The 14,120-nt window shown below is 42.1% G+C and overlaps 1 protein-coding gene across 1 annotated transcript; it reads left to right on the top strand.

Moving 5' to 3' along the window:
* The first annotated feature begins 10,656 nt into the window (after positions 1-10,656).
* LOC102723054 (pectinesterase-like) lies at positions 10,657-13,799 on the top strand. Its single transcript, XM_006654238.3, has 2 exons — positions 10,657-11,727; positions 12,731-13,799. Exons 1-2 carry the CDS (start codon positions 10,686-10,688, stop codon positions 13,444-13,446), a joined length of 1,758 nt encoding a protein of 585 aa, XP_006654301.3. The 5' UTR covers positions 10,657-10,685; the 3' UTR covers positions 13,447-13,799.
* The last annotated feature ends 321 nt before the right edge of the window (positions 13,800-14,120 follow it).

Raw genomic sequence — 14,120 nt, 5'->3', positions numbered from 1 at the left:
TGGTACGGCTTACTGCTTGATCTGATCTCTGCTGCACCCACAGTTTTAATCTCATCTCGAAAAACAAACTAGCTCGTCCTCCAAAGTTTGGATTGTTTTCTACTTTGCTTCTTTTGACAAAAAAAGGGCAAAAAAGAATTCCAAACATCTGTAAACATATCCCAACAATCCTAGGTGCATACACTGAACATAAGTTCAGAGCTCCCAGTTAAGGATATCCATAAGAGCAATTACAATAGTAGCCTATAAGTATATTTTAAAGATATGAAAGGGAAAAGAGAAAAGAGATGTGCTACTAATTTATAGCCAGCTGCACACGGATTCCAAGACACATATATGACATGTAGGACCATGTACTAATATTTTGTAGATAACTATTGTATGAGTTGGCTACTAGATTAACTATAGATGAATTGAAGCTAGTAGTTAACTGTACTATTCAACTTGCTCTAACGTGTGTCAAAAGTGATCTTAATAGCTTTATATAGACTACTTTATTATTGTGAAAGAAGACATTAGGAAATAAAATAGGATGAGCTACCTTTAGCTATATGGATTATCCATATAAATTAAAATATATTATCTCTCTCCTCTCTCCTCTCAAAAGGTTAGGATTATTTGATGTGATTTATAGGTCCTATCTTACGTCGATTGCTATCTTTATATATTGTGCAAATTAAAATATCAAAAAACAACCTATATAGGTCCCATTAATTTTATCCAATCCCTACTTGGCTACTGCAGTCCGGGCCTGACAAAAGTGACGATGATTGTTGCAGAGTAAGACTACATGACTAAATGGGCCACATTGATAATTGGGTATATATGGGCATATTGGGCTGTCTGGCCTTTTAATTAGTAGACGTGTGTAGAGAGACTCGGCCTCACTCCCAGAGCCCGGACCAGAGCCTCGCTAGTTAATTTAATTCTTGAATGAAAGTAGGAAACATTTCTGCTCCTCCGTTTTCTTTTAAATAACGCTCGTATACAACGCAAAAACTGTTTTCACTTTTAATAATGGGTAAATTCCTTGTGTACCCATAAAAACTCACTCTATCCCTTCTATACCCCTAAAATTTACCTAATCCCTCCTATATCACTGAAATTTGAACTTGATCCCTTTCATGCTCTTATCGTTATATTTTCTACCGTTTCACTATTAATATTGGTCTTTAATGTCCTTGATGATTGATGTTTGAATATAAGCTTTAAAAACGATGGAAAATTTTGTTTGAGTGCAGGAATGTGTGTTTTATGTAACTAATGAGACTAAATAATTAGTGCGGAATATTTTGACATTCTAACATACCCAAGCCTGTAAACCTGAGACTAAATTTAATTTAAATGCATCATGTGGTTATGGAGTGATTTTAATTGTTTTTTGATCTTAATCGTCTCATCATCACATGCAATAATAGGCCTAGAGTCACAAAAACAATTAATATGGTAATTATATACATCCAAAAATTCTAGAATAATTCTCAAAAATACCTTGATATGACAGAAATCAACTCACAATTTTTTTATAATTTTTATTTAAGTTTTGATAACTCGTTGATCTATTTAAATCTCTTCAAAATCCTGAAAAACTACTTAGCAGATTCAAACTTGCTCTCTCTGTAAAATTTATTTCAAAATCTCTTTTTGAAGTTTGGTTTCAGCCAAAGTCTTCTACTAACTTTCTTCTAACTCCCTGAGTAGTGGCACACCTTGTATCACTCTCTAAACCTTTTTTTCTCTCCCTCCAAAAAATCCAATCAGCTGCTAAGTACACTGTCAACGGCTACTAAACATGTCAACCCATATTCATCACTTCATTAAGTCTAAACCAGAGACTTCTAACCCAAACCACTTCAGCACTTTTACTCTCCACATCACCCTCGACCAAGAGGATCACTAGCCCAGGTTCCTTGCTGCACGAAATCTCCCTTCAATCCCCTCCAAAGATCCTTGGCAGACAACCTTCCTTGACTTGGTCTTTAAGCCAGTTTTGATTTTCTTTCACTTACAAGTGGGCTCCACACCCCCTAGGACCCACATGGCAGCCTCCCACTCTCTCCTCACAGCAGCCACTGCCCTCCATGCGTAATTGAAGCCCAAGAAATCCCATGAGTGCACCAGCCGCCTCTCTCTCTCACTCCCCCACTCCACTCTTCCTTATTTCTTAAGCCAATACGGCAGGAGAAGGGCATCCTCCCCACATCGCGTTCCAAGTCCAAGAAACCGCACCCCACACACAGGATGCTCAGAGCTCGGCCATCTTTCTCGGCTTCGGAAACTTAGTCGTCGTCGTTCTACACCTTTGGTGAGTTCCTCTCTCTTTCTTCCTATGTAATGTAATCTACGCATCACGCCGAGCTCACCCGTACCTCTTTTGCCCTGGAAGCAATCCATCGAACACGTGGTGGACGTCACCGACCTCACCGCCGGCCACCGTCTCCGCCTCTCCCATGGACCTCGCTTCCTCCGTTTCTTCGCTTGGTGAGCACCCTAGTATCTTGAGACAGCTCATGCACTAACCCTTTTGCACTAAACGAGCCCTTGCATGCACTAACTATTTTTTTTTTAAAGTAGAGAATGAGCAAAACTTGTAAAATTTGTAGAAAATTCATTTTAACTCCGAAAATTGTGAAACTAGTTTTGTTAGATTCATAAAACTGTGAACTATTTTACAAAAATATGAAACTTGGTACTTTTTGTATAAACTTTTTCTTTATTTTTGTTTTGCCCTAAATGTTGCCTAGACCTTGTTAAATTCATAACAAATTGAAAATAGCTCTAAAAATTGTGAAACCACTTCTATTAATTTTCTAAAATCATGCTCTGTAATTTTTAAAATGAATTTTCTTCACTTCTGTGCAAAAATGTTGCTTAATAAAACTTAGCCCTTTTTAAACCTTTTTAATTATAAAATACATATCTCTGTAAAATAAAGTGATAAAATAAAAATTACTCCACCACAGACCACCTGAGACCAGCACACACTCACTGCATAAGTTTCATGTATTTTCATGCATTTTTGGTTTTTATGCATTTTTGTATTTAGCGTATACGCGTATTTTGCATAGAGAAAGAATACGTCGAAAAAGAAGAGGGTGAGTTTGTTGACGACCAGGTTCAGGTGTTTGCAGACGAAGACAATTTAGCCCCTCGTTTGACCATATTAATCCTATGTTTTATTGGGCTAAATGATTCTATTGCAAACATGCATATGCTAGCTAGTATTAATTTTGGTAAAAGGAATTATATAAATGTAGGAATTGTACATATGACCTAATTGTTGCATTACATACCTTGAAATATTGAATCCTTGCTGGTTGTAACCATAGGGTGCTTATTATTATTGTGTTCTTTGGAATTATGTTATACTTATATTGCCGTTATATGCTTATATTCGGCTACCGTCTTGCAAATAACTCATTTTGATAAATGTTATATGTGAAAAATGTTATTTTGATGCTGCTGGACAGAATTTTAAATGTGTGAGTATTGTGAACTGAGAATGGAGATAACTTGTTTTTAGACTTGGGCGACGAGTAGTGTACATATGGTGGTAGTTATGCACCGATAGGGGGAGCGTTCGTCCGAGTCGATTAAGGACCTCACTCTATGTGACCAACTAATGAAAATAGTACAAACCACATGTGCTAAGTATGGGCTGGTCTTAACCTATTAAGTTGTTTAGAGTTTAGCCTTGCATCTTGATAGGCCGAAGGGTATGGGTTACCGGGTTTTGGTAACCTATTGGAACTTCCTATGATTTGTGATATGTTGAAATTGATTAATGACTTGTGGTATGTGATGATTTGAGTGGGCAGTTTATCCAATACAACGGTGTCGTGTCTCGTGAGGGATTCCTGGCTAGGTTCCTTGCGGCGCTAGGTTAAAGCGTGGGCCCGCTACCTAGTGGCGCTACTTTGCTAGTAGCATGGGTAAAACACACATCGTGCTGGTGCAAGGCTAGACAATAAATAATGTAACGGTTTTGTTATGACCTCTAGATCACACTCAATGTGTAGAGTGTGGTAATACCGACGGATATCAGATAAACTAGAGCGATTCATATCATGTGGGCTTAAAAGTTGTACAAACTCTGCAGAGTCTAAAACTAATCGATTAGCCATGCTCACGGTCATGAGCGGCATGGTGAAGTGTCATGAGTATAGTTGTTGATTTTGATAAACTCTTGTGAACTTGAAAAATGATTAGAATGTTTTGTTAGTGAACTTGGGTAAAGTTTAGTGAGTGGCGATGAGATGATGGTAAGAGGTGATGATCTACCTTGAGGGATATTTATTTATCCATTTACATTATAAGTTTTACTTACTCTATACTATTGTTATAAAATTCCGTTGCGAAGCATGTTGTGAACTAAAATCGGCATTTATGCAAATTAACCTATACACAGTTTATCCTTGAATATGGCCAACATGTAGTATGCTAGGGTTGTTCCCGACTTACCAGTACATTAATTTGATTAACGTACTGATTTCTTGGTTCCTTTTACTTGTTTTTACTCAGACCCTGCTGCAGGTAATGACTGTTTGGATGAGGAGTTTGATGTAGCTTGTGATGTTGCAGATTTCCAGGATGGTTCTAACTAGGGATTTACCCTAGCACGCTTACCGCATGAGCCAATATGTATAGCTTGTCGCCAAGTACTATTTGGAATTTATTAAGATTATTTATATTTTATGCTTAGAACCACTTATTATTTAGATATCATACTTGAGATGATTTATGTGAGACTATGTTGCATTCATAGACGACTAGTCCCACATGAGGATGGGTTTGAAATGATTGAGATAACCGGGGAATATGCCTTTGTTGAGATCGAGTCTCTGGGGTACGCTTTTGGTTGCCACCATCGAGTGGTCGACAGGCGTATGATGTAGATGATTGGTATGGCTATTCCAACGGTTGTGTATTCTATTTCATATCCGATGAATTAGAGCCTTTGTAGTGTCCTCTTTAAGACATGTCGGGGTCTGTGATGATGTTGGATAATTACCGTAATTATTTGGGTTTAATTTGAGACCCCATCCATTCAGATATTTCACGCTGATATGTCTCGGAGCGTTGCACCACCTAGATTCTGGGACGTCCTCATAGACATAAATTTTAAAAATAAAATAAATGTAGCAAATAATTTTTTTATTTGAAATTTAATAGGACAATAGATTTTTTGATTGGGAGCATTGTTAAAAATATATCGTGAGCATTGGTAGTCCTTTGTTGAATACTCCTTGTTTTTATGACTTTTTAAAAAATAAAGCAAATTCATTTTTTTATTTCAGTGTTTAAAAATAAATTTTCATAAATATTGTATCGCAATAAACTCATAACTATTAATAGTCTCATACTATCAACTTTTATATCTTCAATACGTAATTTGTAAATTTTTATGTTTATCCAGAGGGTCAAATGGTTATTTTATTGAAATTAGACAGTTAACTAATGATCAACGGACGGGAGGAGCATGCAAGTGATATTTTTCTTACAATTGTTTTATGGTGCCCGGATCACCCTCTAAATGCGTCCCTGGAACTCAGTGTTGCTCGACGATATTTGGGGGAAGTTTAGAAGCAGGAGAAACGAACGAAGTAAAATTTGAAGTACATACAACTTTCTGAGAAGTTTTGAAGCAGCAGAGGAACTCAACGGCGCTTTAACTCAATGGCACGAGAACCGAGCAGTGCTCGGGTACCCGCGCGGACGCGCGAGCGTATCGCAACTCACGCATTTTATCCATGTATTTTTTTCTCACACATCCACGTGTGTGCGTGCGTTATGGTGTGTGTTCGTGTGCGTCTCGAGTTATACTCTCCCAAAAAACTCAATGGCACCAAAAACTTGTTCTTATTGTGTCATTTGATAATATTTTTGTAGCTGAAATGGACGAGATATGATTTTAAAATCCATACGTGTTAGGGGCGGAGCTATAGGGTATACCAAATATGTCCTGACATACCCCGCAGTACGTCATACCCAATATAGATCAGTATATATGTATATTTGTAAAAAAACTCAACTAAATAAGAATATCTGTTACATAATACATATTTATTAAATCATGTTTTTAGTTTTACAATTATTATCGATTTGTTAAAGTGGATTTAGCAAATTGTATATTATAATTTTTTGACAGGCATATCCTTATATAATTAAAATCATAGTTACGTCACTGCTGTGTGCATGTGAAATGATATCACTGGGTCGATCGATCGGTCGTGAAAATACTTCCATGTAGGTAGTACATCTCTTTGATAATTTACAAATGGAGCAAGCACTAATAATGATCTACTAGCACATCACTAGGCGTATTATTGTACTACGCTTTGATCAGTGGGTGCATGCATGCCTACCTGCCAATGCGTGGATCATGCCTAAATTAAGCCCGAAATTAACCGCTTCAAAAAAGAAAAGAAAAATCAGACACAGCATTGATCCGTCGTGGTCTCATTGATCATCAAATTTGTCCATGCTTATTCGAGTGTTACATCCGTAGGCACAAGCTAGCACGCACCACTCGCCAGCATATATATATGTGACAGCAGCAACTAGCCGGGGTTATCGGGAGAAAAAGCCAAACAATATATTTAAAAACGAAAAATAATTCATAAATTATATATATATATATATATTCTTGATGATATAAAAGTAAACACTAAAAAATAAACTACGTTGAGATTATAAACCCAAAATCAATTTTTAAATTGAAGATTAAAAATTTAAATTTGATGTGTAAGCATAAAAGAAAAATGAATTCACGAGTTAGTAGGAAAGTAGCCATCCATGTAGATTGCCAATGGCCTGGCTGCAAAACCAGGGATGCACAAGCCGCCAGCCAGTGCGCTTATAACGTAGTAACAGGTAACTACAATTATCTAATCTTTTGGCTTCTACTTATATTTATAAATTTAAATTTAAAATTTTATCCTTCAATTTAGAATTAATTTTAATATTTTTTCACCGAATTCTATTTTCCAATCAACCTTAAACTTTTAAATGCCTAAAAAAACATATATATAATTTTTATTTATAAATTATTTATCATTCATAAATATGTTGTTCGGTCGCCCCTACGTACATAAGGTCGACAGCTTAATTAAAAGTTGGTTGGATGCTCGCGATCGAGAAATCAGTGGGTTTTGACGGTGCCGGCCCGGTGATGAGCTATCGTTGTTGCATGTGTGTGGAGATACGAGTCGCCGTCGTCTCGGCCTATCACAGTACGCAGTACGTAGATCGATCGATCTAGCTGCACTTTTGTTACGTGGATGCATGCTTAATTGCGCTCATGCTGATCACTCTGAATATATAATCCTCATGAATAACATGCGTCGTGTCTGAATTAATTCGACCGCGCGCGAGGATGCACGCTGGCCGGCTGCGCGCGCAGCTCCTCCCTTGCTCTCTAAATAATGTATTGGGATAGCATGCAGTTGAAAGTACGACGGTAACTTTAACCGTCATACTGACCACCGTTAGTGAAACAAAAGCAATACTCAGCGAATCACTGTACTGGTGGTGTACTGTAGAATTCACTGTAGCACACCCTGGTGGTAGATCTTGACCGTTGAAATCCCCGATGTGACGGTAGGGAGGATCTGAGACAACTTGCAGTCACTCCTCAAACTGTCCCTAAATATGGTTTCCCGTGTGTTACTCTTGCATGCCAACACAGTGGAAACCGCTCCTCGAGCAAGGGGAACATGAAGCTTTCGTGAATCTAGAATTATTTTTATTTTTTATATATTTTTTAAATAATTTTATTACTAAACATCAAATAAAATATATTTTCGCTGTAATGAACAGTTTGGTCACGCCACCAATACTGGCATGACAAGCCAACGCTGCCACACAGAGTGTTTGGCGTGACAGGTTTGTCACACCAGTGAAAGTGGCATGACAAGCCAACACTGACACGTCAGCGTCGGTGATGTGGCAAGCCTGCTATGCCAACCAGCAGCTTGTGTGGCAGCATTGTTTTGCCACGCTACCATCACTAGCATGTCCAAAATATTTATACGGTAACAAATTTATTTATTAAAAATGTTTAAAAAATAAAAGAAGTTGATAATCTGATCGATCTCGGACCTGCATGCTGCTGTTTGACAGTTTGCTCCCTCTCGGTCAGGAATTGGATGAGAAGTGTTTTAGGATCCCTGGTAGCTTCTTAGTTTTCCTTTCGGCTCAGGTGCTCTGTTAACTAGATGTTTGAAGGCCTCTCTGAACTTGTGTTGTTTGCTTTTGTGGTCTGGCATGTTTGTGTCCTGTTCTCTCTTTCTAAGCTGGAAATCCTAGCAAAACCTTTCTGTCCTAGAGAGCGAAATAAACCTAGGTTATAAGCTAACTTAACATACTCCTTCAAAGCAGCGCATTCACAAAACAAATTAATAGGAAGATCCTCTATTCCTCTACAGCAATCAACCTTTGCACAGTTGTATTCTAGCAACATCCAGACTATATTCTCAGTGACAAACAAAACTATCTGCATTAAAATTAAGCATGGACTATTAGACACAATTCTTCTCGGTTTGCCTGTGTTAACATGCCTAAGAAAATGTTATTACCCCTGTATGAATGAGTTGACAAAGTTCTATGGAAGTAATTACATTGTGCTCCTCAAAAAGCTCCTCAAATTCAGACCATACCTGAGATTTGGCCCTCTTGTTGTTGACGCTAAATCCAACGGTGCTCCACTGGTACCAGCACTAGGACTAGTAGAACTAGTATCGTCGACCAGATCCTGCTATGACTATGGCTCATCATCGCTAGGGACATCAATCAGCGGACTCGAAGTGTTGCTGAACACCTCCACACATTCGTTCACCATACCATTTTTATTGTCACCACACATCCCCGTAGTCCTTAACTAATAGTTAATGGAGGTAAGATCTTCATCCATCATGGGTACTACGGTTCCTCAATAGCGGCTACCGCTCAACAATGAGCTTGCTACTCGCAAGAATAAATAAGCTGGGTTCGGATGGAGGAAAAAAAGATCAAATAATGCTACATGGGGTTAGTTTTAGGGTTAGTACCATACCTGTGTAGAGCACTGGAGTTTTCATTAAAGACAAAGATTGACGAAGCTATAAGAAGACGTGACTGGGACTAGGATTTAGGGGGCAAAAAAGGAATAAAAAGAGGACAGAGAAGGAAATGGTTAGAGAAGGAATGGATCCGTTGAGCGTCCATGGTCGTAGAACTAGCGAGGCGGCGACCGGAGACGAAGACATGATGGATCTATGGCGAGGCGACAAAGCTGACGAGACGGAATAGACCGATCTAGGGACCTAGGGTTAGGGTTAGTGTTGGCTGAGCGAGCGACCAAGTGATGCTAGGAGGGATGGTGAATTGAGCGAACTTATATACAACACGCGTTCTATGCCAGCAGCTAGCCCACGAGAGCTAGGGGAGGGGGAAACATACCATGAGCCCATGACCATTAGATCATGCCACCATCGTGCTAACCATTTTATCAGGCCGTACTGACCCAACATGCCATGCCTCGGGAGAGGCCTATGCATGTCCTAACGGTCAGGCCATCTCATGACTGGACTATCCAAATTATTGTGCCATGGGTCAGCCCGTGTGACCTTGGGCATTTAGTCCAACTGTACTCTCCTCCTGAGTACTTCCCATCCCCAACAAATTAACAAGCCATCTTCCGCAACTCCAACCCCCTTCCTTGGCTATTCCACCCACTCGATCCCCATCCCCTCAATAATAGTTAGAAGGCCAAATTAGAGGACATCCAAATTGAAGTTAGATATTCCAATGTCATGAATAAATCACATGCGAATGAATTACAAATTAAATTAGAACATTGAATATTTGTTCTGACTAATAGGCTGGACAGGGCAACCTTCTATAGCCAATTACCTATTTTCTAGCAAAAGAGCAGCGAGCTAAGGTAGTCAACCAATCAATCAAATAGTCATATACTCTACTACAAGTCTACGACATAGATATATAGACAACAATAAGAAAAATGACGGAAGATCAAATTATACTAGTTATTACTCCCTCCGTTTCATAATGTAAGATGTATGACTTTTTTTCTTGCAATGTTTGATCATTTATCTTATTCAAAAAATTATGAAAATATCATTTATTTTGCTTGTGACTTAATTTATTATCAAAAGAACTTTAAGCACAATTTTTCATTTTTTATATTTGTACTAAATTTTTGAATAAGACGAATGATTAAACGTTGCAACCAAAAAAGTCAAACATCTTATATTATAAAACGGAGGTAGTAGTAAAGTCATGATGAGTCAACCCTTAGCCCTTTTACTTTGACCAAAAGCACAAAAGAACAACACAAAGACCACCATTTAATTTGGATCCGACCAAACCAACCCAAACCTCATCAATTCTCCATGATAATAATAAGAAAAATACTCCTAAAATATACTCTGTCCAGCTCGAGTGCTAGCTGTGACCTACACGCACATTTCCTGCCCACTTGCATGCATGCATGAAATGATCTATCCTTAATTATTTCCACGCGTTTTATCGAGACGCAAAAAAGTTAGCTACTCCAGCTCTCGTTGTGTGCAGCTTAATCCGCCTATAAAACGCCCACTAATTCACTTCTCGTATCGATCACACACTGCAAACGCGATCGATCGAGCAGATCGACACACCATTGCGAGCTGATCGAGCTAGCTGCAATGGCGGTTTACTACGAGGGGAAGATCAAGAAGGCGCTGTGCGGGGCGCTGCTGCTGCTCTCGCTGATGGCGCTGTCGTCGTCGGTCGCCGCCGCCGACGGCGGCGACGCGCCGCCGTCCGCGCAGGTGTCGCCGTCGACGGCGTGCAACGACACGACGGACCCGACCTTCTGCCGGACTGTGCTGCCGCCGCGCGGGTCCAGCGACCTGTACACGTACGGCCGCTTCTCGGTCGCCAGGTCGCTGGAGAGCGCCCGGAGGTTCGCGGCACTCGTGGACAGGTACCTCGCCCGCCACCGCGGCCTCTCGCCGGGGGCCGTCGGCGCGCTGCGCGACTGCCAGCTCATGTCGGAGCTCAACATCGACTTCCTCGCCTCCGCCGGCGACGCGCTGAGGAGCACGGACACGCTGCTCGACCCGCAGGCCGACGACGTGCACACGCTACTGTCGGCGATCCTCACCAACCAGCAGACCTGCCTCGACGGCCTGCAGGCCGCGTCGTCGGCGTGGTCGGAGCGCGACGGCGGCCTCGCCGAGCCCATCGCCAACGGCACCAAGCTGTACAGCCTCTCGCTGTCGCTCTTCACCAGGGCGTGGGTGCCCACGGCCAAGGGCTCCAAGCACGGCGGCGGCGGCAACAAGAAGCCGCACCACGGCCACGGCCACGGGAAGAAGCCACCGGCGGCCGCGACGGCGAACAGGCGGGGCCTGTTCGACGTGACCGACGACGAGATGGCACGGCGCATGGCGATCGAGGGGCCCGAGAGGACGGTGGCGGTGAACGGGGTGGTGACGGTGGACCAGGGCGGCGCCGGGAACTACACGACGATTGGGGACGCCGTGGCGGCCGCGCCGAACAACCTCGACGGCAGCACCGGGCACTACGTCATATACGTGCTCGCCGGCGTGTACGACGAGAACGTGGTGGTGCCCAAGCACAAGAAGTACATCATGATGGTCGGCGACGGCATCAGCCACACGGTGATCACCGGCAACCGGAGCGTCGTCGATGGCTGGACCACCTTTAACTCCGCCACCTTCGGTAAGTGCTTCAAATTAAAAACTAACACTATCACGAAATTTTAATTTGTTCACTTATCTCAAATATTTCTTTACAGTTTTATTAGGCTAAAATTTTTGAAACAGTGGAAGAGATCGACTAGGTAGCAACTATATAGTGGCCATTAGTGAGCTTGCACTATTAAAGGAACGAATGAAATTGGAGTATGAAACAAGCTAGTTAGCTAAGCAGGCAACGGAGCATGATATAATGCTATCATTGGCATGCGTATGTGTGCATGGATTAGGGAGGGTGAAACCTAAAAACGTCGCTTTTAATTAATTCTACTTGGTCCCATGCAACACTACAAGATCCATCTCCGATATGACACGTGGATGTTTGTGGTCTCGTCAAATCATCACGCGCCATATCTAGCACATATTTTATAGTAGTAGCGATGCTGTATTTGTATTTTTGCAATTAGCACATATCCCTCGAGCTGCAGAAACGCTTCCCCTGATTTTCTAACTACTAATACTCTTATACTCTCCTGCTAAAACATAATTAAATTAAATCATCTAAACGCACGTTCAAAGTTTTCCTATTTGTCTACAAACTCGTCATTAAAAAAATCATCATCGATATATTTATTTAGGTTACAAACATGTCACTCCATCCGTTCTATATCACAAAAAATCATCATCGCTATATCTTTTTATTTAGGTTACAAACATGTGACTCCATCCATTCCATATATATCATAATCGTAAGTAATTTTAGTTTTTGTTTCAAGTTAAACTTAGTCGAGGATATCGAAAAATACATCGACATCTATCATGACAAATAAATAAATGAGCCGTAAATATCATGACAAATAAATAAATGAGCCGTCAAGATATTTACGTTGTAAATGGATGCATTCTTTTATAAACTTGGTTAAAGCTGAATAAGTTTAACTTAAAGCAACGTTAAAACATCTTATAGCATCGAGCAGAAGGAGAGCAACCACCTAACATATGGCATAAATATATATGACACGATGCAGCTGTGGTGGGGCAAGGGTTCGTGGCGATGAACATGACGTTCCGGAACACGGCGGGGCCGTGGAAGCACCAGGCGGTGGCGCTGCGCTCCGGCGCCGACCTGTCGGCGTTCTACGGGTGCAGCTTCGAGGCGTACCAGGACACGCTGTACACGCACTCCCTCCGCCAGTTCTACCGCGGCTGCGACGTCTACGGCACCGTCGACTACGTCTTCGGCAACGCCGCCGTCGTCTTCCAGGGCTGCGCCTTCCTCTCCCGCCTCCCCATGCCGGGCCAGAGCAACACCGTCACGGCGCAGGGCCGCTCCGACCCCAACCAGAACACCGGCACCTCCATCCAGGGCTGCTCCCTCCTCGCCGCGCCGGAGCTCGCCGCCGCCGCCTCCGCCGGAGGATACCGGACGCTCACCTACCTCGGCCGGCCGTGGAAGAACTACTCCCGCACGGTGGTCATGGAGTCCTTCGTCGGCGACCTCGTCGACCCGGCCGGCTGGATGCCGTGGGCCGGCGACTTCGCCCTCGACACGCTCTTCTACGCCGAGTACAACAACTCCGGCCCCGGCGCCGACACCAGCCGCCGCGTCACGTGGCCGGGCTTCCACGTCCTCGGCACCGGCGCCGACGCCGGCAACTTCACCGTCACCAGCATGGTGCTCGGCGACAACTGGCTGCCGCAGACCGGCGTTCCCTTCACCAGCGGCTTCATCACATCCAATTAATTGCACCTCACGGCTCCTTCGCAACACATAATTTTACAGGATTTTCACATGAAACAGTTTAATTTCAACAGAATTCCTCTAAATCGAATAGACCCTGAAATCTAGCTAGATATTAACGGACGGATAGTTAACTATTACTACTTCATATCAGCATAATTTCATATTTATTATGATCATAAATGGGAGCATTTGTGAGCGACTCCTCGAGTGAGATGGTGAATTAAGAGGCATATTGTGTGCAAGAGTAAAGAGGAGTATAGTACTAGTGGAGCAATGCTACTTCAGCATTAGCAGATGAGATAGAGGGTTGCACTTTGTACTACATTCCATGGAAATATATATATTTGTGGTTCACAGCCTAACTTTGTGGTGCTTTTGTTGTCTCCATCTCCATGGACTGAGACGTGAGACTGAGTGAATGGACTTTAGCAACTTCATGTCCAGTTCAAATAAATAGCTGAGGAAATCAAGTGATCAAATCCTACCTGGACATATCTAGACCAAAGATCTATGCTTCAAAGCGTGTCGAAAGCGTAGAGATGCAGAGCAAAAGAGCATTGCCTTTTTTTCAAATCTCTTTGCGACAGATCACAGATGAGATGAAATTGCAGTACCTGCAACCGTGCCTGCAGAGTAGTGAAGTGGTTCACAGCCTAACTTGGCAGTGCTCTTGT

The sequence above is a fragment of the Oryza brachyantha genome, chromosome 5 (assembly GCF_000231095.2).
Source record: "Oryza brachyantha chromosome 5, ObraRS2, whole genome shotgun sequence".
Lineage (NCBI taxonomy): Eukaryota > Viridiplantae > Streptophyta > Magnoliopsida > Poales > Poaceae > Oryza > Oryza brachyantha.
Note: the sequence above shows the minus strand (reverse complement) of the source record. Positions and strands in the feature narration are given on the sequence as shown.

Excerpts from the sequence above, each read along its gene's own strand:
- LOC102723054 (XM_006654238.3), top strand. The coding sequence starts at position 10,686 with ATGGCGGTTTACTACGAGGGGAAGATCAAGAAGGCGCTGTGCGGGGCG. Across the intron at positions 11,728-12,730 it reads CTTTAACTCCGCCACCTTCG|CTGTGGTGGGGCAAGGGTTC; the intron begins GTAAGTGCTTCA and ends GACACGATGCAG.